Source organism: Anabas testudineus, chromosome 2 (assembly GCF_900324465.2).
Source record: "Anabas testudineus chromosome 2, fAnaTes1.2, whole genome shotgun sequence".
Classification (NCBI taxonomy): Eukaryota; Metazoa; Chordata; class Actinopteri; order Anabantiformes; family Anabantidae; genus Anabas; species Anabas testudineus.
Genome location: NC_046611.1, coordinates 14,187,920 through 14,209,952, shown reverse-complemented (window position 1 = coordinate 14,209,952; position 22,033 = coordinate 14,187,920). Strand labels below are relative to the sequence as shown.

General features: G+C 40.8%; 2 protein-coding genes across 3 annotated transcripts in view; both read right to left on the bottom strand.

Annotated features, from left to right (window-relative positions):
- The window catches only part of LOC113163498 (protein NLRC3-like), a 228,039-nt gene that overhangs the window by 112,193 nt on the left and 93,813 nt on the right, over window positions 1-22,033 (bottom strand). The window lies entirely within an intron of this gene.
- Window positions 1-22,033, bottom strand: part of LOC113163264 (5'-AMP-activated protein kinase subunit gamma-2-like) — a gene marked incomplete at its 3' end in the record, with an annotated part of 33,484 nt that overhangs the window by 3,852 nt on the left and 7,599 nt on the right. Inside the window, exons 2-7 of the mRNA XM_026361724.1 lie at window positions 19,978-20,049; window positions 19,317-19,510; window positions 18,686-18,798; window positions 6,613-6,869; window positions 3,803-3,851; window positions 2,580-2,689 (exon numbers count right to left, since the gene is read on the bottom strand). Of these exons, the coding sequence (XP_026217509.1) occupies window positions 2,580-2,689; window positions 3,803-3,851; window positions 6,613-6,869; window positions 18,686-18,798; window positions 19,317-19,510; window positions 19,978-20,049 (795 nt within the window). The remainder of the gene's footprint in view (window positions 1-2,579; window positions 2,690-3,802; window positions 3,852-6,612; window positions 6,870-18,685; window positions 18,799-19,316; window positions 19,511-19,977; window positions 20,050-22,033) is intronic.

The window sequence follows — 22,033 nt, the reverse complement described above, 5'->3', positions numbered from 1 at the left end:
CAGTGGGGTTAAGGTCTGGACTCTGTGGTGGCAAATCCATGTGTGAAAATAATGTTTCATGCTCACTGACCTACTCTTTCACAATTTGAGCCCGATGAATCCTGGTACTGTCATCTTGGAATATGCCCGTGTCATCAGGGAAGAAAAAAAACAGTGATGGAATAACCTGGTCATTCGGTATATTCAGGTAGTCAGGTGACCTCATTCTTTGGGCACATAACGTTGCTGAACATAGACCCGACCAACTGCAGCAACCCCAGATCATAGCACTGCCCCCACAGGCTTGTACAGTAGGCAATAGGCATTATAGTTGTATCACTTCCCCCACCTCTCTTCTTACCATGAAACGCCCATCACTCTGGAACCCTGGAAGGGGAAATCTGGACTCATCAGACTACATGACTTTCTTCCATTGCTCCAGGGTCCAATCTTTATGCTCCCTATCAAATTGAAGCTTTTTTTCGTGAATAACCTTACTGACAAGTGGTTTTCTAAGGGCTACACGGCTGTTTAGTCCCAATCCCTTGAGTTCCCTTCACATTGTGCATGTAGAAATGCTCTTACTTTCACTATCAAACATAGCTATGAGTTCTACTGTTGTTTTTCTGCAATTTGATTTTACCAGACATTTCAGTGATTGCTGATCACGATCATTCAAGATTTTTTTCCAACCACACGTTTTTTGATGATGATGGTTCCCCACTATCCTTCCAGTTTTTACTAATGCATTGGGCAGCTCTTAACCCAGTTTTAGTAGTTTCATCAATCTCCTTAGATGTTCTTTTTGTTTTATTTAGTAAATAATTTGACCCTTCTAAAACAGATTAACATCTTTTCCATGACCTTAGGATGTGTCTTCCGACATGGTTGTTTAAGAAGTGAGAAGCACACATAAGTAAGCTTGGATAGAGGTGACTCCCCAAAACCTCAGTCCAAAACCTCACTGTTCCTCCGCTGACTACCTCCATCACCGCTGTCAGCCATGTTTGTTATTATCCAAGCTCTTGCTAACGCAGAGTTATGGTGCCTGTCACACAACAGTGACGTCAAAGTCGAATAAAATGTGACCTGACTGTTCAGACTGAGGTCACACTGGAAAACATCCAATGATTTAGGACCACATATAAAAGCAGGCCAGGTCTGATAAAAAAAAAAATAGATTTCATGGCGTTTGGGCTGTTCAAAAAAAAAAAAATTGATCTGGGCTATTTTTGCCTGCAGTATAAACAAAGCCTTAGTTTTTCAGCCTTCCACATCTAAAACTAACAGGACTCTCTGCTGTCTGAGTCACAGTGCTGATGATGCAAGAGCTGCTGTGGATCAGAGATATGTTTAACTCTGAACAAAGACATTAAATCATCTCAAGGGTTTAATTACAGAAATATGATGACAGCAGTGTCAGGACGTCCTTTAACCTCCTGACTCCACTGTTTCCACTCTCTCTACTCTCTGAATGATTAATAGCTGCGTTAAAACCTATTGTGAGTAACAGACTAATCTGGACTCCTCATTAAATATGAATGACTGACTCTGTGCTGAAAGAAGCAGCTGAGTCCTTCACTCTGTTCTTATCTCAAACTCAACCAGACTGTACTGACAAGATGTTCAGATCAGATCTGAGACTTCATGACATCATGACTTTACCACCAGCTGCTGTAAACTCACTAATGGCAGAAGGTTGATTTTATATTTTAGGAAACATGTTGTTTGTCTGTTTCCAACGCTGAGTTTTTCTTTTGAGAATTAAAGTTGTGAGGCTGTAAAACTGTCCCAACAGACAGAATGTGTGAACAGCAGCTGCTCTCACATCAGTACAGTGAGTCATGACACAAACAGACCAATCACTACTGCTCATACAGCTCCACATTATCCTTCATCATCACACTGTTCTTATTTACCATGTTTTTTCTGAATGGTTCTTCCTGCTGATCAGCTGGAACAAGGAACATCATTTCTACATAAACCTATGTTCAGAAATTTCCTTTGTCACATAGATGTTACAGATCTACAGCAGCAGCTTGATACTGTGCAAATCCATTAGTAACCATTTATGTGTGTGAACTGACAGGTTAGGTTTAATACAACTGCAGTTAATGCTGAGTGTTATTGTATTAAGAAGCCACCATGTCACACTCTGTTGAAACACAGACACATAAGTCATGGATCAACAATACAACTAATTGATGATAATCTGCAGCTCTACACAGAACAGAGTGTGAAGATGACAGTTTCCAACACACCAAAGCATCAGGAACAAACCCGGAAACTCATTCACGTATGAAGATTTAACCACTTCCAACAATTTTACTATACTTTAAAACATCAGCACACCTTGGCAGCTCAGTTTTGTGTTTGTTTCTGATAAAGAAAAACAGTAAGAAAACAAAAATCTGTCTATTTATCAGTTCATCAGAGCATTCGTTTACCTACTGTATTTACTGATTTAAAACCCTCTCAGATCTGCTGTGTCTGTTTTCTCTCAGTCCACCAGGACTCAGCTCAGTCTCTAAGTACCAACAGACAAAGCAGTGAGTCATGCTGAGTCATTTCCACCACCTGCACATGTGTTAGAGTCTCACCTGAAGGGTGGTGTCGAACACCACCAGTTTGGAGCTGGTGGGGATGATGTCGTAGCATTTGTGACACTTCATGAAGCGCATGTAGATGTCTCTCTCCGACTCCTCTACCGCTGCAGACAGGAAACACAGGAGACCAAGATCAAACCATCAGTCAGCTGGTTCTTGCTAAAGAACATCTAATTTTGAGTACATGTACTTAGTACTGGACATGAATCTTTGTTACTGAGCCAGATTCAGCTGAATAAAACAAGAGAGAATGATAGAAGTAGAGAAGACTGAGTTGTGATGTATTACAGGAGGCGAAACTTCACAAACGACTGATCTACAGTAACTCACGAAGACATCAGTGATTCAAACCTGAATGACTGACACACAAGCGATTTGATCTTCAGAACATCTAACACTGTTGGACAGAGACAGTTTCACACTGTATGTTAAAGTTTCTGTTGTGTCCTTTGAACCTAGACAACAGCTGATACCAGCTGACCTGTTACTGGATCAGAAACTGGTACCAGTTAAAACCAGTAGCTTCCTGTGAGCTCAGACCCACAACCAGCTGAGTCATAATTCTCTCAACAATCTGCCTGTTTGTTGCCGTTTAATCTCTGCACACTGGTTGCCCTGGTGACTACAGAGATCTCTAAGCTGTCTGTTGCCATGACAACAGAACAGCTGATTGCTGGCTGCTTAACATCTGGCAGTCAACCCTTAGTCATGCTGCAAAGCATGCTGGGAGCAGGAGGACACAGGCGTCATGGAGCAGAAATAACAGAAACAGCTGACGGCAGGTGTCAACACACCTGTCCTTCTACCCAGAATCCCCTGCTCTGTAGAGTTCAGACTGATGAAGGTCAGAGTCTGTCCTACATGTCCACTCCAGAACGTTAGGAGAGTATTAAAGGGACATTTTACTGTGATTTATTATTGATTATTCATCATTCATTTATCGACAGGTGACTGCTGCAGACAAGATAAAAACATGTTTTCAATCTTATTGTCTCAGACGTCGGAAGCAAAAACATGAACTTTCAGAATAAAAGTCTGGTTAGAGACCATGTTTATCTTCATGTGTAGATTCAGACACTGAATAAGACTCCTTCATCTGCAGAGCAGACACTCCACACAAGGATTAATCCACTGCTGAAATTAGTCCCTGACAACGACTCTTTTTCCTCTTGTTTAGAACATTTGTATCGTGACTACTCAGCAGTTCAGAGTCTTACCGGCATCATCAGGGTCGAGCTGCTCCGACATGCCGTCTGCAACCTCCACCTGCAGATACAACACCCACAATCAGTCAGTCAACAACACATCTGGAGACCTAAAACAGAACAACTGATTCAGAAAACATTTTTCTGCACATTTACATTTACTGAATGTAAAAGCTGTTTTTTTTTGTTATTAGTCCCTAGCTGGATTATAAAAATAAATTATTTGGATTATTCCTGAATGATCCATGATCAGGTCATGAGTTCAGTTTCTTCAGTAAATGTGTTTCCTCTGCACTAAATATGCAGTAGTAACTTGTTGTAAGCTATAATAAGGATGTTTCACATCAGAAAGGTAATTAACTGCTGGAAACTGTGACAGTCCACAGTAAATTAACCAGCAAAACACAGGTTTGACTGAATCTAGTAGACTAGTAGACTAGACTAGAAGTGTTCATTTATTAATGGATAATGTCTGAAAATGTGAATTATTCTCCATTAGCCACAGTGCCTGAAACATTTCCTGCATGTTTACATCCATAATAACTGAATGTGTGGTACAGGTGCTGCTGAGAGGAGCATCTATCAAAACCCAAATATGTTCAGTTTATTCTATTTATTATTTATTGCTTCTCAGTGAAAGGTTTGGACCACTTCATTAGATGTGGTAAAAAAATGTAAACAAATAAACATTAGTTTAAAATCCACAGTGAACTAATTTGTTCAGGACCTCAGTTACAGCAAAAAGCTGGAAAACCCCCAAAAAGCTACTTGTCACTCAACATCTTTTATCTTTATAATAGACAATGTTAATAAACCAGCGACATGTTGATAAAATCAAATCCCTGCAGAACAGACTGGAGTCTGGTCCATCAGCACATCAACACATGCTGTCCACAGACTTTAAGACATGTTGAATATTATCAGTAAACACAGTGTTAATCCACAGGAGCTGTTTCCTCTCACAGTACAAACCTGTGATGTCTAATAACACTGAATGTAAATGAGAACAGGCAGCAGATGCTGGAGCCACATTTCTACAGAGATTAACGAGATTTAAATCCGTCAGAAAACCATTCGTCGTCTATTAATAGGTTTAATTATTAAATATAAATAGTCTCTGAGCGGCCCGTCGATTTAAATGACCCTGACTTTAACATAACCAGGTGTCGGTAGCAGATTTTGAACATCTTCATTTTAATTTCACCTGATTTTCAGGACTCCAGTGTTACAGATAAATTAGTATTGAGGTAATCACGTCTCCGTATTATTTAGTAATACGGTGATGAAACACCAGCCGATATTTAGATTTGCATGTCATCTTAAACACGATGAGGTGATATTGTCCTGACTGCTAATATGATGATGTGAGATCGATGTTTGTGAAGAAAGTCGTTTATTTTTAAGCTGCTCCCGCTGCTGCGGCTAAACGATGAAATGTGACGTTAGGTGCCGTTAGCTAGCACCTACTTGACAGACGCCGTTCATAAACCGTCAGTTCCTCTGTTTTCTCTGCTGGTGGCGACCTCACGATGTTTAACCGGGAATAAAGAAACTCCTCACGACTCCATCCTTCGTTTCGTCCGGTTCGAAAGACCTGATTTACCGGTTAACGGTCGCCGCTGTCCGCCCTCGGTGTCAGGTTAAACCAGCAGCAGCCGCGACCACCGGAGCCGCAGCGGCTAACAAGCTAACAGCTAACAGGCCACATTTCCGGCGACGGATCTCACAATAAAAGCCCTCAGCTAAATGAAATTACTGCACACAAATGAACTATTAGTGACAACAAAGACACAAAGTGAGACAAACTGTGGCAATAATATAAAGAAAAATAGATTAACGACTATTTCAATGGGAAAACCACAATATGTAAACATTTTAATTTAGTTTGACTTGACGTTTTCAATCGTATAGATTAAATGTTTTTAGCAAATAATCAGATTTTGAAACTACCATTAGTAGAATGGATTAAACATTAAACACCACCATTTTATGTCCTCTGTGAGTTTTACTAGTCTTTAGATTTTATCTGTTTTTGTTTTTGAACCTGTTTTCTTTATTGACCACAGACTGTGTGGTTTTGATTGATTGAGTAACTGATCCTTTAGGCTCTAAATTTTTCCAGGCCATGCATAGCACACAAAATTGGTTGTGTAATCTTGTTGTCTACTTATACATCTGTGTCCACTTGTCCATTGTTATAAAGCAGCTGGTCATGATATTTTTAAAATAACAACTTAATCTAAACTAAACTAAAAACTGTGGATTTGTAAAAACAGAACACATGATGATGGAGTGATTACATTGCTTTTATGACGAATATTCCTGTCATAAAACTAAACTGCAGTTCTGTAGTGTTAAAGTTCTTTTCCTTTTGCAGCTAAGAAAAGTTATAGTCACTGAATATCTTATTTTGAAATAGGTTTCCGGTCTCCACCTCGTTAGTTCAGTGTTCACTTGACGCTCCGGAAATAGCCGATCGGACCCGAGCACAGCCGAAGTTGAGGTTGACAGGTTTCAGCTCTTTTCGTTTCTTTGATTTCAGATTGATTTTTAAAAATCATCTAACACAAAGTTATAATGAACCAGATAAATCATTAAACTACAGTGTGACGGGACAGAGGGAGCAGGATTTACTGCAGATTGTTTGTAAACGGGAACTTTGAACCATCCTTTTACTAGGACGGACTCCTACATCAGCTTTGACTTTACTTCACCACCTTTGCTGAAACTTGGATAAAACCACAATCTGTCTGAAACTATCTCATCCATCACTGGACTGTTTCCATCAGCTGCCAACAAACAGAGGATCTGAAGTCACTCACCGGCCTCCACACAGGAAGAGATGGAGAAGGAGCAGGACGTGGGGCTGGGACAGGCAGCTGGCAGCAGGCGGAGGTGGTGGAGAAGAAGGAGGAAGAGGAGGACGGCTGTCCGGTGTCGGGAGGGGAGGAGAAGGAGCGCAGCCTCCTGGTCTCTGGACGCTTTGGCTCCGTCAGATACGTCTCCAGACGGAAAACACTCACCTCCTCCTGCTGAGAGGGAGGAGGTGGAGGAGGAGGAGGGGAGGAGAGGCTGTGGGCTAGGAGGAGGAGGAGGAGGGAGGATGAGGATGAGGAGGATGGGGAGTGATGGAGAGAGGAGGGAAGGAGAAAGATAAAGGTAGAAATTACTTCTTAAGAAGTAAAAGACGAAACATCTCCCTCTGCAGGACACACTGAGTAATACTGCAGTACTTCAAGGTATTTTACCTGAGCACACACTCAGGATGAAGTATTGTAGTTTTCAGTGCTCAGACTTCCTTATTTTAAAGTTTATTTTAGTGTAGTTAAAAATATTTAAATAGAGAAAGATAATTAGTTACAGATGAAACCACTGCACATAAATAAAGTAGTTAAAACTGATACTAATATAATACACTGTATGTATCATTCATTAAGGTTTATGAAAACAATAAATACATGACTAAAAAACATCTGATCACAGCGGTAAAATACTATTACAATTATTTGTTTTTTAAACCAGTATAGTACAATATATAATAATCATAATGTTTATTAAAGTGAAATAATAAAAGCAGCAGTTTTCAGTAGAGATTTACAGTAACATGTCTGGACTTCCTGTGTAAAACTCACACTTGTTCTCACAAGAATATATAAACACAGGGTGGTATTTTCTATATTTAGCAGTGATGGAGGATGTGATTCCTCTGTGGCAGCTGCAGACCAGAATAGAAAGTTTCTGAATAATCAGATACATAAACGCACTGTGGAACAACTCATGTCTCACAATAATAAATAAAGTTTGCATTGGTCCAAGAGGGTTTCTGTTTAATTCACTGTGGGTTTCTGAAGCCTGGGTTGGTTTGGAAGCTGAATCCAGAACTGAACTTGAACAAAACCAAATCATGGTTTCAAGTGAGTCCTGTTCAGAAAGCATCAACATCTCTCTAGAAATATTAAGTCAGTGAACTGTTTCCTGTGGTTTCAGGACTTTCACTGAGAAAAACCTAAAAAACATGTTTTAAAATAAATCTGTAAAAGATGAGTCGTGGCAACTGGACTTTCTTTTTGTTAGGTCGAAATGTTTCACCAAGCTGGTGTAAGGGTGGTCACACCTAACGACTCAATTTAGGGGATAGGAAGGGAGGGCAGAGGCGTGACTTTTACATCTTTTTACACCGTCCACTTCCATCGTTTCACACAATGAGCATATTCAAGCCATGTGTGAAGTGAGACCAAACCTGGAGCTTTGTGGTCTCTAGCCAGCTATCTTTAGACTGACTCAACTTCCAGATATGCTTTAGTTAAACACAATATGAATCCAGTCCAGCAGGCAGCAGTGAATTAAAAAGGTGTCTGCTGTACAGGTGGTATTTTCAGTGTTGAAATCGCTCATCAGTGGGTAACAGTTGCGCAAACAGTAGGAGAGCAGTGTGGTCTGGGTTTTTAGTGAGCTTGTCTTCTGTCTGAGGTAGTGGAACAAAGACAACATCTCCCAGCTCTTTATCTGTCCATGCTGTCCGTTGTTCTCCTGATACCACACTGAATACATACAGTACACGGCTTAAATGTGAGGACTTGACTTCTTCTGGAGGATGTAAACTCATATACTTTATACTGATCTCAAGATAATTAACAACCTGCGAGGCAACATTGATAACATAACCCATAACATACATAGCATAACAGTCACCAACATGCTGTATGTTACCATCACTTTTAACCAACATCACAAACCTGCTTTTACTCAGTAAGAAGCCTCTTGTCTCAACTTGTACCTGCACTGATACACTAACAGACTCCTGACTGATCAAATTAAAAACACTGCGGACGGACTCAAGCTGATCCAAAATGCTGCAGCCACAGTCCTAACAAGAAAAAACTGTTTGACCATCACGCCTGTTCCCTTACCTCTGCAATGGCCACCAGTTTAAATTGACTCCTTATCTACAGTCTCTCTCCACCCCACTCAGTCTTCAGCTCTTCTGGTTCAGAGTCTTAAAAGCAGGTGGAGATCTCTGATCAGTGTACAGTTTGTTCAGTGTATGCTGTGTAGACATGTTTATGATATGATGTGAATGTTAAGCACATTGTAATAAAACTACAACTAATGTATGTAGTTACTGTATGTATCCTGTGGCGTGTTTATCGCTTCTGGTTCCAATCGGGAGCAGATTGTTGCTGCTTTAAACATTGTTGTTTAACCTGCTGTGATAGACATGTTCAGGGAAACCGCACAGTCTGAGGGAACTGGAAAACAGGAACTGTGTGCATAAACTGTTGAAGGCAATACTGAGGCCTGAAGCAGTGCAGGGGAAACAGATGTGTGGGTAGGAGGAGCCACTTCAGGTGTGTTGCCCTGTGCTACATTGTAAGAGTTACTCAAAAGTAAAAGAAAGTCTTATCAGGAATAATATTTAATTAATGACTCGTGTTCAAAATTATTGTATTTTGATTATTGTTTCATTAACATATACATCACTTAACGTGGAGTCTTTCAGCTCTGTGTTTGGTCTCCACCAGCTGCTGCAGGAAATGTCTGACTCCACCATGCTCACTCACCAGCTGCTCTCTGACCGTGTGCATTTGTTACAGCTCAGAAAACAGCTGCTTCCTGCTGCTCAAACAACACAGCAAGAGAAACCAAAAGAGTAAAGTTGTGTCCGGACATTAAACAAAGAGCTGAAGTTGGGATTGTTGTGTCCTTGACTGAGCCCTGTAACTTTCTAACGGGGAGGATGTTAACATTCCAGAGAGTTTGTGTCTCTGAAACCAGCTGAGACTAAATCAGACAGAGAAGCGTGAGGCAGAGATGGAGATAATTCATCACCACCACAGACACTTTTCCGTCACACAGTCATTTGAGGATAAATATACTGGTTAGTGCCGTTTTAGGAGGAGGAGGAGCTGATGCAGAACAAACTGACCTTGTTTAAAATACCAAAACTTTCTTTATCTTTGTGTCTGTCGCTCATTATCTCTCTGTCTCCCCTGCTGCAGCTCACGTCGGGTTTGTGGACACAGTCGGAAAAATGTGAATAATGTTGCAACAGGCCAGACGTAACAATGGAGAGCAGTAAGTACAGACTGTGTGTGTGTGCTGAATAATGTAGGTTACGTTGTTCCTGTCTCACACACACACACCAATCTGCTAATAGGAAACTCTGTACAGTGAGGGGGGGGGGCACCAACAGGCACTTTAAAAGATTAGATAGGAATGAGTCAAACCCCTACGGTAACACACAGTGGATTTAATACTCTGTGGGGACCAGTTATTGGAAACCAAACTCTCATTTTTAAACTGTGGACCAACAAAAACACAGCAAACACCACAAACTGTCCCTGAAGAGCGTTATCTCCCCCACATCCTCATATCAGGATGTAAACAAGGCAGACCAGCTCGACCCACTGAAGTATTCAGGCCCTTTATTACTAATACCACAGTGTGCAAAAACTGCAGTACATGTGAAAGTAAGGCACTGAAGTTAAGGTACGTGAGAAGAGTGAGGAAAATGTAAAAGTATTGATGTACTCTGATGTAAAAGCAGAGTTTTACTGCTGAAGTTGTGAAGTTTCTTTTAGTAAAACTGTTTTCTAAATCTTTCTTAGAAAAAGAATGATTGAGTTTTTCTAATTACAAGAAAATGCAGAAACATTTCTGAGATAGTTTAAACGATTCAATTCAGTTTCTTTAATTTTTAAGTTTACTTTTGACATAAAAAAACTTTAAGTTCTTAATAGAAACTCTGTTGTTGCTTTATACACAGTACATATTTTACTACTACTACTATTACTGATATTCTGAATTAAATTCCTCGGAAATTCATTAAATGACTCTTTTCAGGAAAACCTTTAGGAGATTTATGAAAATACAGTATATTTTATTTTATATAAAACTCTAATTAGTTCTCTACTCATCTGTTTTCCAGAAAAAGTTAGCTGAAACATTTTTGAATAGATTTTCCAAAAAACTGAATAATTTATTATAAGTAAAAAAATGTAAGTAGATCATTTATAAGCTGTTGAAATGTTTCATCAGTAATAGTTTTTGTAAAGTATCTAAAACCGTCTTGTAAATGAGGAGTTAAAGATCTGAGCAGAGGAGATGGAAATGACCATTAAACATGAAATACAGCATTTAGAGAGCGATAGAAGAAAGATAGAAGAAATAACTGTTTAAAAATTATCTGGTTCTTTGACACAAAGTTATAAGAAGCTTATAGACATAAAACGTTAAAGGAGCGAAGACAACTACAAATTCCATAGTGCAATTTAGCAAGTTACACTGAGTCTCCACTGAACGAGTACCTAATTTAACAATTTGCAGTTTAAATCCAGTCACTTTAAATGACTGGATTAGTTTTCGGCTTCTTCCTTGTTTCCAGTCAGATAGTTCAGACCGGACTGTGGCTACAGTGGGATTAAAATGATATCGAGTGACATGAACCTAATCACACAGTGACTGACACAAACAGTGATTACGGGTTTAGTGTTGGTGGGAAGTGCAGGTCTACTGACGCACACAGATACACTGAGTCCACCTGTACAGCGATAACAGGATTAGATTAGATTTTTAGCCTTTTCTTTGTTCCCGTTCTCACATTTTCAACACTGACACAGATTCCGTGAAGGGAACGAGCTGAAAACAGGTGGTGAACTGACTGAGACGACAAGGCCACACAGGACACAGAGATGTTGGAGAGAGATAAAGCTGTGATGTGTGGAAAGCTCCAGAAGGGCCACTGAATGGATCCGTAGGATGAGACTGTTTCCTCATCTGCTGTTTTCAAAATCAACAATGAAGTTTCGATTTTTAACCAACTGTGGAAAAAACTGTACTAAAGTTGCAAGAAAAAAAGACATTTAAACAACTTCCCTGGCTGCTGATGAGGATCATGTGACAATACTGAAAGCTCCAGAAGAGCTACTTTATGGAGAAACAGAAGATGGCTTCATGCAAACTGAATACTTTAACGCGTTGCATGTGGTAGCTATGGAGATGCGAGTGGCTGCTATGATGTTTGCAGCAGCTTCTAAGGAGTTTTCAAATGCTAACAGAGCTACTACCACAAAGATACTGGGAGTTTATGGTAGTTACATGTTTTAGATATTTTATGTTAGGAAACATTTACATCCTACAAAAGTTAATTTTCACCTACAGTGTTTGATGTTGGTGGTGATGCTGAATGTTTTAATTAGTGGATGTTGGGGTTGGTTGGTGGTTGGTAAAAATCATGGATGGCTGCTAATGTCAGGTTGTTAGAGTTGGAGATGCTACAGTTTGCTAATGTGTGTGGATGGGTTTCTGTGCAAGTGATAGATTGCTGCTAAGTAATTGCTAGATTGAATTTCAAAAAGGGAGAGACTGTTTGCATGACTGGATTTTGTCTAGAGGAAGACTTTGCAACACTGTCAATGCCACCTTCTCTCATCATCATCATGTCATCTCATAATTTTTTATTGTCAGTTTTACTCTGTTGCTGTGACACGTATGTTTTCCTTTTGGGGATCATTAAAGTGGCATCTCTTATCTCATCTCTTTTTCCTTTGTTACTGTTTTTTGTCCTGGACAAAGCTGAGGTTGGATGTCCTAACTTCATTGCTTTCTATTACAAAGTTCCTTGAATTGTCCGCAACCATTCCAAGGATGATCCTGATTTTCTGCTAATAATTTGCATACACAGTTTAACACAGTGTTTAGCGTTGTTGTTGTGGTTGTGGTTATATCTATTGTGGCTGCTCAGTTGTTGCTGTGGAAATTGTTAGTGGTTAGTAAGGAAACGGGAGGTGAAGTTAATCTGGTTTCAGGTGTGTTAGTTAAAGCATCATCTGTGGTTGTTATGTGTCCACAGCTTGTTGCAGGGTCGCTGAAGTTCTGTATGGGTGCTGTGGAACATGTGCACGTGTCCCAGACTAAACATAAACAGATTTACTACTAGTACTACTATCACTACAGCGAAGTGTCCATGCTGTCTTTATGCTTACTGTTGTCCAGAGGTCCGATCGGCTCTGACCTCCCCCGCGTCATCTGTCTGTCTCCCTGCCTTTTATCCATCTGTCCACACACCTCCTCACTGCAGGACGTCCTGCGTCCTGTTCGTCTCTGCAGGAGGTCCCTCCTCTTCCTGTTGGATAGAGGAAGTAGTTGGACGTACAGGAGGCCACAGGGCTCTGATCGCCGCCTCAGCGTCCGTCTGTCCACCTCCTTCTGCCTCCTGTCTGTTTGTCCACTTGCTTTCTCATCCACCATGATCCATGATGCAGATTTCCTCCTGTCTTTTCCTCTGCCTGTCTCTGTCCTCCTCCTGTCTTTCCTGTCCTCCTCCTCCACGTCGAACTCAGACTTCTTGCAGTCTCTCTTCCAGCCTCCATCGCTCTTCTTCTCCTGTTTCTTCTGGCCGCCCTCCATCGGTCCACAGGGTTCTGACTTCCTCCTCAGCATCCGTTTGTGTGTCTGTCTGTCTCTCGTGTCAGTTTTTCTCTCCTCCTCGTCCTCATCCTCCTCTTCCTCCTCTCCTCCTCCATATGGTTCACTCCTCCTCCTCCCCGTCCACCTTTCCTTCTCCTTCCACTTCCTCAGCATCAGGCTGCTCAAACGCTTCATCGCCATCAGATCAGTTAATTCATAAAAACGTAAAGATACAAAAACACAAACCTGATAATCACTGTCTCTGCTGACTGAAATAACACAGTCTACTGTTAACAAAGGAAAAAATAATTCAAAAACAAATAAATTGATACTTACTAAATAAATTATACATATCTGAATAAGTGTTTAAAAAAATGATCTATGTACAGAACCTACATAAGTGCACAAAGCTGAATTAGATGTAAAATACTCCATAAAGTTGTGTCAGGAATAAATAAAAATAACTTTATAAAGTATTTATATAATTTTTTAGAGCTCTAAGAAATCAATAAATTGTTGCATGAAACAAATTTACATACAACAATGTAAATTGTTACTTGTACATTGAAATGCTACACTGAGAGTCAAATAAACTATTTTATGAGGAGATATCTTCAGGAACTAATCTTTATTTTCAAAGATGGAAACTGAACTAAAGTAAACTAAGTTAAACCACAATGCTAATAAGGTATAAAACAATTGGACTACATGTTTAAACAATCAGCTGAAAAAATAATATAATTTAAGATATATTTATCCAGGCACTAATCTAAACTACAGATCAGTTAATAAAAAAGTCTGTGAAAATGTGATTAAGTCGATTAAATTCAACAAATCAACATTAAAGAAAGCTACAGAAATGTCAATAATTCATTAATAAATTAAGAAAAAACTAAGTTAAACAATAAAAATAAACAAAATTCATAATTGATCATAAATCAAACTATAAAATGTGTTAAAGGTTATATCAATATAATTTTGCTTTATTCTGATTTCCAGCTGTGACAAAGACATTTACTGTAAGTTAATTAAACTAAAACAGGCTTAATTAGCGCTCAGCCAATCCAGAGGCTCCACAGTCAGAAACCCTGCTCTGATTGGCTGCTGCAGAATCTTTAATAAGAGTCCCAGTAAATCTGTTTTCTAATGGAGATCTCCTGAAAGTTTTCTGAGAGCTGAGAGGAGGGAGAGAGGACGATCTGAGCGTCAAACATCAAGTCAACAGGAAAGTAAAAGCTGAGCGGCTTCAGTTCGTCCAGCTGTAGAGAAAAATCCTCAAACTGATCCTTTAAATGAGAAACTAGAGTCCGACATTAGGTAGATCCAGTTTCCACCTCGGGTGAAGAGGTTGGACACACAGATGATAAACCGACAGTAAAAAGTCAGTTTGTGTGAGGATGAAAGTGTTAGTCCAGCAGCAGAGTCCTGTGGGTGTCCGAGCCCTGCAGAGTATCACTGCTCACTGTGTTTATGGTCCTGACTGTGTGTGTGTGTGTGTGTGCGTGTGTTTGGCTTGTTGCCCTGTTAGCCACACCTCCCTCTCCTGTCTACACTGCAAAACATTAGGAAGTGAAGTCTGCTGCTTTTAAATCTATGATACTGTAAAGGGAGAGTAGTACCGCTGGACTTTAGCTCTGCTTTAAATCTCTCTTTTTTTCATGGAGTCTGGTTGAGGGTGATGATGACACCAGTGTTGGCCAGTCACGTGCACGCACATTCCTCGTTGAGCTACTTTGTAACAGAAACTCTGTTCACCTTGCCGTCATGTTTGATGAAAGATGAAACCACCATGTCAACTTCCCAGAGTTGATCAGCCGTGACAGTATTCTGTTACTGAAGCAAACGGCTGGTTAACCATGCAGGATAAACACAAGTGAGACACTTTGTTTAGAGGAAAACTTCACAGGACACCTTCAGTGACTGTGAGGTGTGCTTGGTCTGACGTCTGGAGCCTGAAGGGTCATCATGTTTTTTTAAAACAAAGAACAAATGTTCTGAATGGAGCCAAAGTCAATCTAAAGGTTTTATCCTTTAGTTACCCGTCAACATGTCCCTCACAGACTCAAACACTGGGACGACAGTTCTGCTTTTTACTACCAATGAGCAGATCCAGGGGAAAGTAAGAGACACACTCAGCTTGATGTAAATGTCCTCTCACACAATGAGGCGAGAGACAACAACAGCACTCATTGTGAAGTTAGCAGAAGCAGAAGTAGAGGTCACTTCCAGCTGACACACAGAGGAATCATATTTAAACAGTTTCAACAACCAGAACATTGTCAAATCTCAGTAAGAAAGTGTAACCGAGGCGCAGGAGACCCAAACTCAGACACTGAGAACCAGACAGACACAGAGGAAGTTCCTGCTGTTTACCTTTAATGATGATCAGCAAACAGAGGAACAGACCTGAAGTCCAGAAACAGGAAAAGATCGTTACCAGCGTCACAAGGTTTCTCAGCAGGGGGACCAACGTGGTCAGCAACAGTCCAAAGTCCAAAAATCCCACAACACAAGCAACATCTAGACCCTGACAGTGAAGAGCTCAGGTAACAACGACTGGGGAAACCGGGCTGGTGTATTTACGGATGAGGTAATGTAGTGAGTTGGACACAGGTAAGGTGGCTGTGGGAGACAGAAGCAAATGATTGGACAACAGCAAACAGGTGAGTAGGTGTAACAGGCGGCTGGGTGGAGGACTGGACACAGAGAGACAGGTTTTTAAAGAGGAGATGAAGACAAACTGTGATAACGTGGGAAAGATTGAACCTAAACATAGTAAGAGAAATGAGAGGAAAATAACCTATGAGTGAACAGATGTGTGATCTGCTGACGTGATTTGTCAGTGATGATGTTTCCGTCCAGTCAGTGGCAGGAACAGGACTTTTTTTTTTTAAGTGTGAGCCTTTAAGACCTTGAGATGATTTAAAGTGGCAGCGTCACTGACATTTTTTGCAGTGCAGCTCTGCTTCTCCCCGAGGATGACAAAAACAAACGCACTCTCTGCTCCATCTGGGTCTGATGTGCTTCACTTGGTTTATTAAAGGATCACAGTTACAGGGATTATGAGCAGATAATAAAGCAGCAGCTTTCTCATATCAGGTCACTGTTTACTTACACAGCAGCGGGACTCCAGCACGGAACAGATCAACTGTTACTCAAGTTCTGGTTCAGCGCTGGGAGTTTAATTTCATTACTGCGAGTCACAAAGAGCCTGTGTCAGCTGCCCAGCTGAGTTTAAATCTAATGATTTCGAGGCAGATTCATCCTCAGGCACCAAAAACTGAACCACAAACACACAGAGAGTCAGAGACCCTGATCCAGTATGGAACTGGATCAGGGTCTCTGATGAGCCTGCAGACGTCACGTTAGACCTGATACTGCTGAGGTCAGATCAGGACACTCTGCAGAGTCCAGGTGAGTCTGTCTGATGATGTCATTTCCTGTTCCTGTCAGCAGACTCAACAGGATCAAGAGAAACTCACTCAGCTGAGGGTTCTCACTAACATTGACTGTAACCAGACCTCAGGCCACATTCAGACCGGACCGACTTTATGTCTTTTTAGGAGGGAAGTCAAATCTAACAGATGCTATTTTTATTTTACTTTGTGGTATTTTCTCCATTAAAAAAAGCTGAATTCTCAGTGATCAGCTCCGATTTGCAGTGAATCCACAAATATTCAGACAACTGTCATTGTGTTACTGTGATACTGAAGAAAACCTCAAAACATGAAGACTGTGATTGAAGTTCTGCAGCTTCAAAGGTTAATTGTGGAGCTTTCATTGTGTGGGGGACATCAGAGATAATGATATAATCAGGGTGTGTCTCATGTCACAGAGTTAGGACTCAGAGAGACAAACACGTGGCCGTGCAGACCTCCTGGTGGTGTCAGATGAACGGTCCGAGGATCGATACCATCATTACCCAGACTGCTCTACAGTCAACATGTGTGTGATGTCACAGAGTGTCAGTGTTTGCAGCTGAACATCAAACACCAGCATCAGAGTTTCACCGAGCTGTTTCTGCTTCACTTCACACGGTCAGTGTGGGAATGTGTGTGTGTGTGTGTCTCTGTGTGTGTGTGTGTGTGTGTGTGTGTGTGTGTGTGTGTGTGTGTGTGTGTGTGTGAGAGAGAGCGAGAGCTGCCAACATTTCTAACTGAAGAGGTGCCAAGTTCAGTTTCCGGAAATTTCTGCGGGAGGGGCGGAGTGTGTGTGTGTGTGTGTGTGTGTGTGTGTGTGTGTGTGTGGCGTACATGTCCATGCAGTTTGTGAACATGTTTCTATTCAGTTGTCGTGTCGTCTGGTCCTCACAACATCGGAGGCTTCAGGTCCAGGTCAGGTGTTGGGGGGTGACACATCTAGCTGTGATGGTTCAGGGTGGTTAGTGAGCGGACGTGTGTGTGTGTGTGTGTGTGTGTGTGTGTGTGTGTGTGTGTGTGTCGGTGCTATAATAAATCTCCAGCTAAGCTGATTTATTTCCTTTAATAGAGACTAAATTGATTTTTAATTCAATAATCTTTAAGTGAAACAAACTGAGACACTGTTACAACACACACACACACACACACACAAACAGAGCAGGTATATAATCTGATATTCACTTATCACTTGTTATTTATGTAAATGAGGGGCAGCAGTGCCATCGACTGTTGCCTCCGAACTTTATTAATAAAATTGTATTTGACACGTCACAAATACACGTTACATGATCTACAGGTAAAAACTATGTTTGTATATGTGAGTCAACAAACAAATTACAACTTGGGCCAATCAGATCCAATATAAAACTATTACCACACATCCCACCTTAAATAAACATCATTGTTTGACATGTTTTGTGTTTCAGTCTGGGAGGTGATGCTGTGTCTGCAGGCAGCAGAATAATAACGTGGACAAAAGTTTTAACTATGTTAAAAAAGTTCAGTTTCTGTCAGCGACGTCATCAGAGAACAAACATTAAAAAACAACTCTGCAGAGAATAAAGAGCAACTATTATCTGCACAGAGACAGAGTGTGTGTCCTTGTGCACAAACACTCTCACACAAGGATAAGTAGCGTCCTTGTACTGTGCGTCGTGTAATTTGTCCGATTCATCTCTGACACAGATTAGACTGAGTGTCTGTTTCTGTCTTTGTGTACTTATGTGGACCAACCTGAGTTTTAGATAAAAGCATTTTTCTGTTCAATGTCATCGTTCTGTTATTTTTCTAACTTATTTTATCATAATTTGACAACCATAACACAACCACACTGCTGGGATGAATAATGATGGAGCGTAGAGGTTAGTTTGTGCTCTGTTTTGTTTTCTGAGTTTGGGTGAACGGACGCTTTAATACCCGAGGAAGCAGATCATGACAGTGCAGTTTGTTGTTTCTGTTGTCTGCAGTGCAGGACTGACGTGTGCTACTGCAACATGATCAACAGGTGGCAGTGTTGTCTCACACTCACACTCACACACACACACTGTAACACAGTAACACAGCGTACCTCTGGCCTTGTCTCTCTTGTTGCGGGTGAACAGTTTGATGCTGACTGGGGAGGATGAAGGTTGGTGGTTTGAATCCCTGGAGCCTGATCTGAAGATCCCACTGAAGCTCAACCTGAAGAACACACAGTCACAGTCAGCCCCTCCCTCCAGGCTTTAGATCTGTCAATATCAACAGATCTACTGGGCACAGATACCCAGGACCAAGTATGAAGTGTTATACTGTTAATATTGTTTGAAATAAGTGAAAGGAAAAATAACACCACAAAGACAATGAAAAACTAAAGCAGAGACACTAAAAGGAGGCGAAGGCAACACAAAACAAACACACACTTTTCTTTCAGTCTGGACTCTTTTGGCTCCTCTGTGGACCAGGTGTGGTCCAATCTGTCCATGACATTTACAAAAGTCCAAACAGCAGCTTCACATTGATCCTATGTTACTTTAGAATATTTAAAGCAGCTGATTTTTCATTTATTACTTTAGATAAACTAAAATATAATGTGTTAAACTTTAGTCTTTATTTATAGCCATTTAACAAATATCCACCTTCTTTAAAACTGGACCCAGGTTGGGCCCCTGCCCCTGAATACTCTACCCCCAGCCTGTACCAGGTGCGCCAGGTGTGTTTACCTGCGTGGAGACTTTGGTGGTGACTCCTCCTGGGAGGGTCCAGTCTGATAGGGGAAGATGGTTTTGGCAAAGCTGGGGCTCATCTTGGAGGTGGAGGTCCTAGCAGGAGCGGAGCGGGGGCTCGAGGGCCGGCTGAATGGAGAACGATGAAAGAAGCTCCTGGTGGGGCTGGCAGAGTGGCACACTGGCTCCCCCTACAGGACAGGAGGAGGTGTTGTATGTTCTGGAGGCCATGGTACCTTTTTTCAGTCTGTTGCATCAGCTGAACCTAAGTTTGAACTTTCACACTAACTACTGAACTGTAACAAACTATTTTCACATAAACTAATTTTCTGTTGTTTTTCAACTATAAATTTCACTTTCTGTACAAAAATCTAGAAGAATCTCAGATTTTTATTTGTTACAGTGTGAGACCAGTTTATCAATATACAAAATATGGTTAGATAATCTGAGAACAGCAAACTTCTTATTCTTATTCTGGTACTGTGGATAAAAACTGAATGACATTGAGCATCTTCCAGTTTTTAGCTGCCAACAACAGTCGACTGAATCATAAAGATACAGTCTTATTACTGCAGCTTCATCCTGCTGACTCAGCAGTTTGTCAGCGACGTCATCACCTGTGCACGTTAAAAATGCGTCAGCTGAGTTTTGTGTTTACCTTCCTGCTGCCGTCTTTCTCTGCTCGGCCTGCATCTCCCTCCAGGAAGGGCATTGCAAACACGCTCAGGTCCTGCACACAGACAGAAGACTTCATTGGTTAAAGTGCAGGATACTGCAACGAGAAAACAGAGCAACGTGGCAGAATTAGACGTGATCTCTGCAAAGATTATCACTGGTGAGGCATCTGCGAAACCCAAGTACTGTACCGTTGAATATTTCTATGTTGTGAAACAAACACTTATAATATTAGTCAACATCATGTCCACAAACCCCCCACATCACACTAAGAGGGGAAACTTCCTAACATCAAATGTCTCTGCTGCCACAAACAAGAGAAAAGTTGTGATTCCACTGAGTTTTGTTGTTTTATTTCAGCGCGTAAAGACCTAAATAACTCTGAACGCCTGTCAGCGTTCAAACTGCAGACCACAGTGGAAATGTGTTGAGGTGGAGTCACTTCTCCTGTTGCATCATGCAACATCGAGTAAACATAGAGGCAGTGACGGAGAGTCTCAGAATATCAGTAAAACATCTGCTGAGGCGACAACATGACTGAAACTGAACACTGTGAGAGGTCAGACGGACAGCACACTCACCAGCCCCACTGTACTTCATCTACTGCTGCTATTAAGACTCATTCGATTTTTGATTTGTCACAATCTAAACTTTTGGCCAGTTTTTGTTCAAACAAAGAATCTGACTCCAGTTAGAAAGTAAATTACCAAAAGTAAAAGTACTCAGACTCATTCACTCATTTTCAGAATAAGTAAATTCTGTTACTGAATTAAAATGTTTATGTATGAAAGTGTTGTTTTCACTTTAATGTTGCAACTGGTGAAAGTGGAAATGACTTTAAATACTTTAATTTAATAATATATCATCACTTGTTGATTATTTTTTATTTCAATAACTACAGATAAATGCAATGGAGCAGAATGCACAAATCAAAACCAGTCCCAATTATGTGGTTTACAAAATGGAGGAAAAGTATTTTAGAAATAGTTAAAAGTGTAATCTAATAAATTCAAACTGTCTCTAAAGATAAATTAATATATAATAATAAACCTCATTTCTAATCCTTTAGTATCCTTTAGAGGATACTGAGGAATATTTGTCAGTTTTTACAGGATCAGCTGCTCAACAGTCTGTTGTCTGATTTTCCTTCATGATGCTCCAGACATTTCCAATAGGAGACAGATGTGGACTGTGGGCAGGTTAGTCAGACACACACACACACACACACACACACACACACACACACACACACACACACACACACACACACACACACACACTGTGCCACACTGTAAAATAAACAGAATGAGATCTGGTGTTGTGTTGCTGAAATATCCACTGACTTCCAGGATAAAGTTGCTGCTTTAATGACTGTGTTTCTCTCTTGGATTCCTCTAGAGCTTCACGTTACATTTCTGGATGCAGCGACATTCTGTGTTTAGTGACAGTTTTCCAAAGTGATCCTGAGCCAACGTGCATATTGTTGTGCATATATGTTTCTCATGCACTGCTGCTTAAGGGCTCATAGATCCCTCACATCACACAGAGCAGTTTCTGTGTTCTGCCTTTTTGCAGTGAGAGCAATAAAATGAATGTATACGGTAAAAGACAAAGTCTTTGCAGTCTTGCTTTGAGAAATATTCTTTTTAAAGCAATAATTTCCCCTTGAAGTTTGGCACAAAGTGGTGAGACATGATCCATCTTTACTTTCAAACACTGTACAAGCTGCTGGTTACTGCCGATGTTTATTTTTGTACAAGAACATGTGAGAATTGGAGCGGTCCTACAAGATTTAGAGGATCATTTCTTGCCAGAACTGCCATTCGTTATCGACCAGTGTTCCAGTGTTTACTCCTTCCTGTTTGTAGAAACAGTGTTGTAGTGTGAATTGTTGCAGTCTTTGTAGGTTTTAGCTTGTTATGTGTTTCTCCATGTTTAGCCGCTGCTGCAGCCTCACATCAACATGAACATCTGACTGTCAGAGAGAAAGACAAGAGGAGGTTAAACTACTCCTGTAAACCTGATTCGTTTCACAGGCT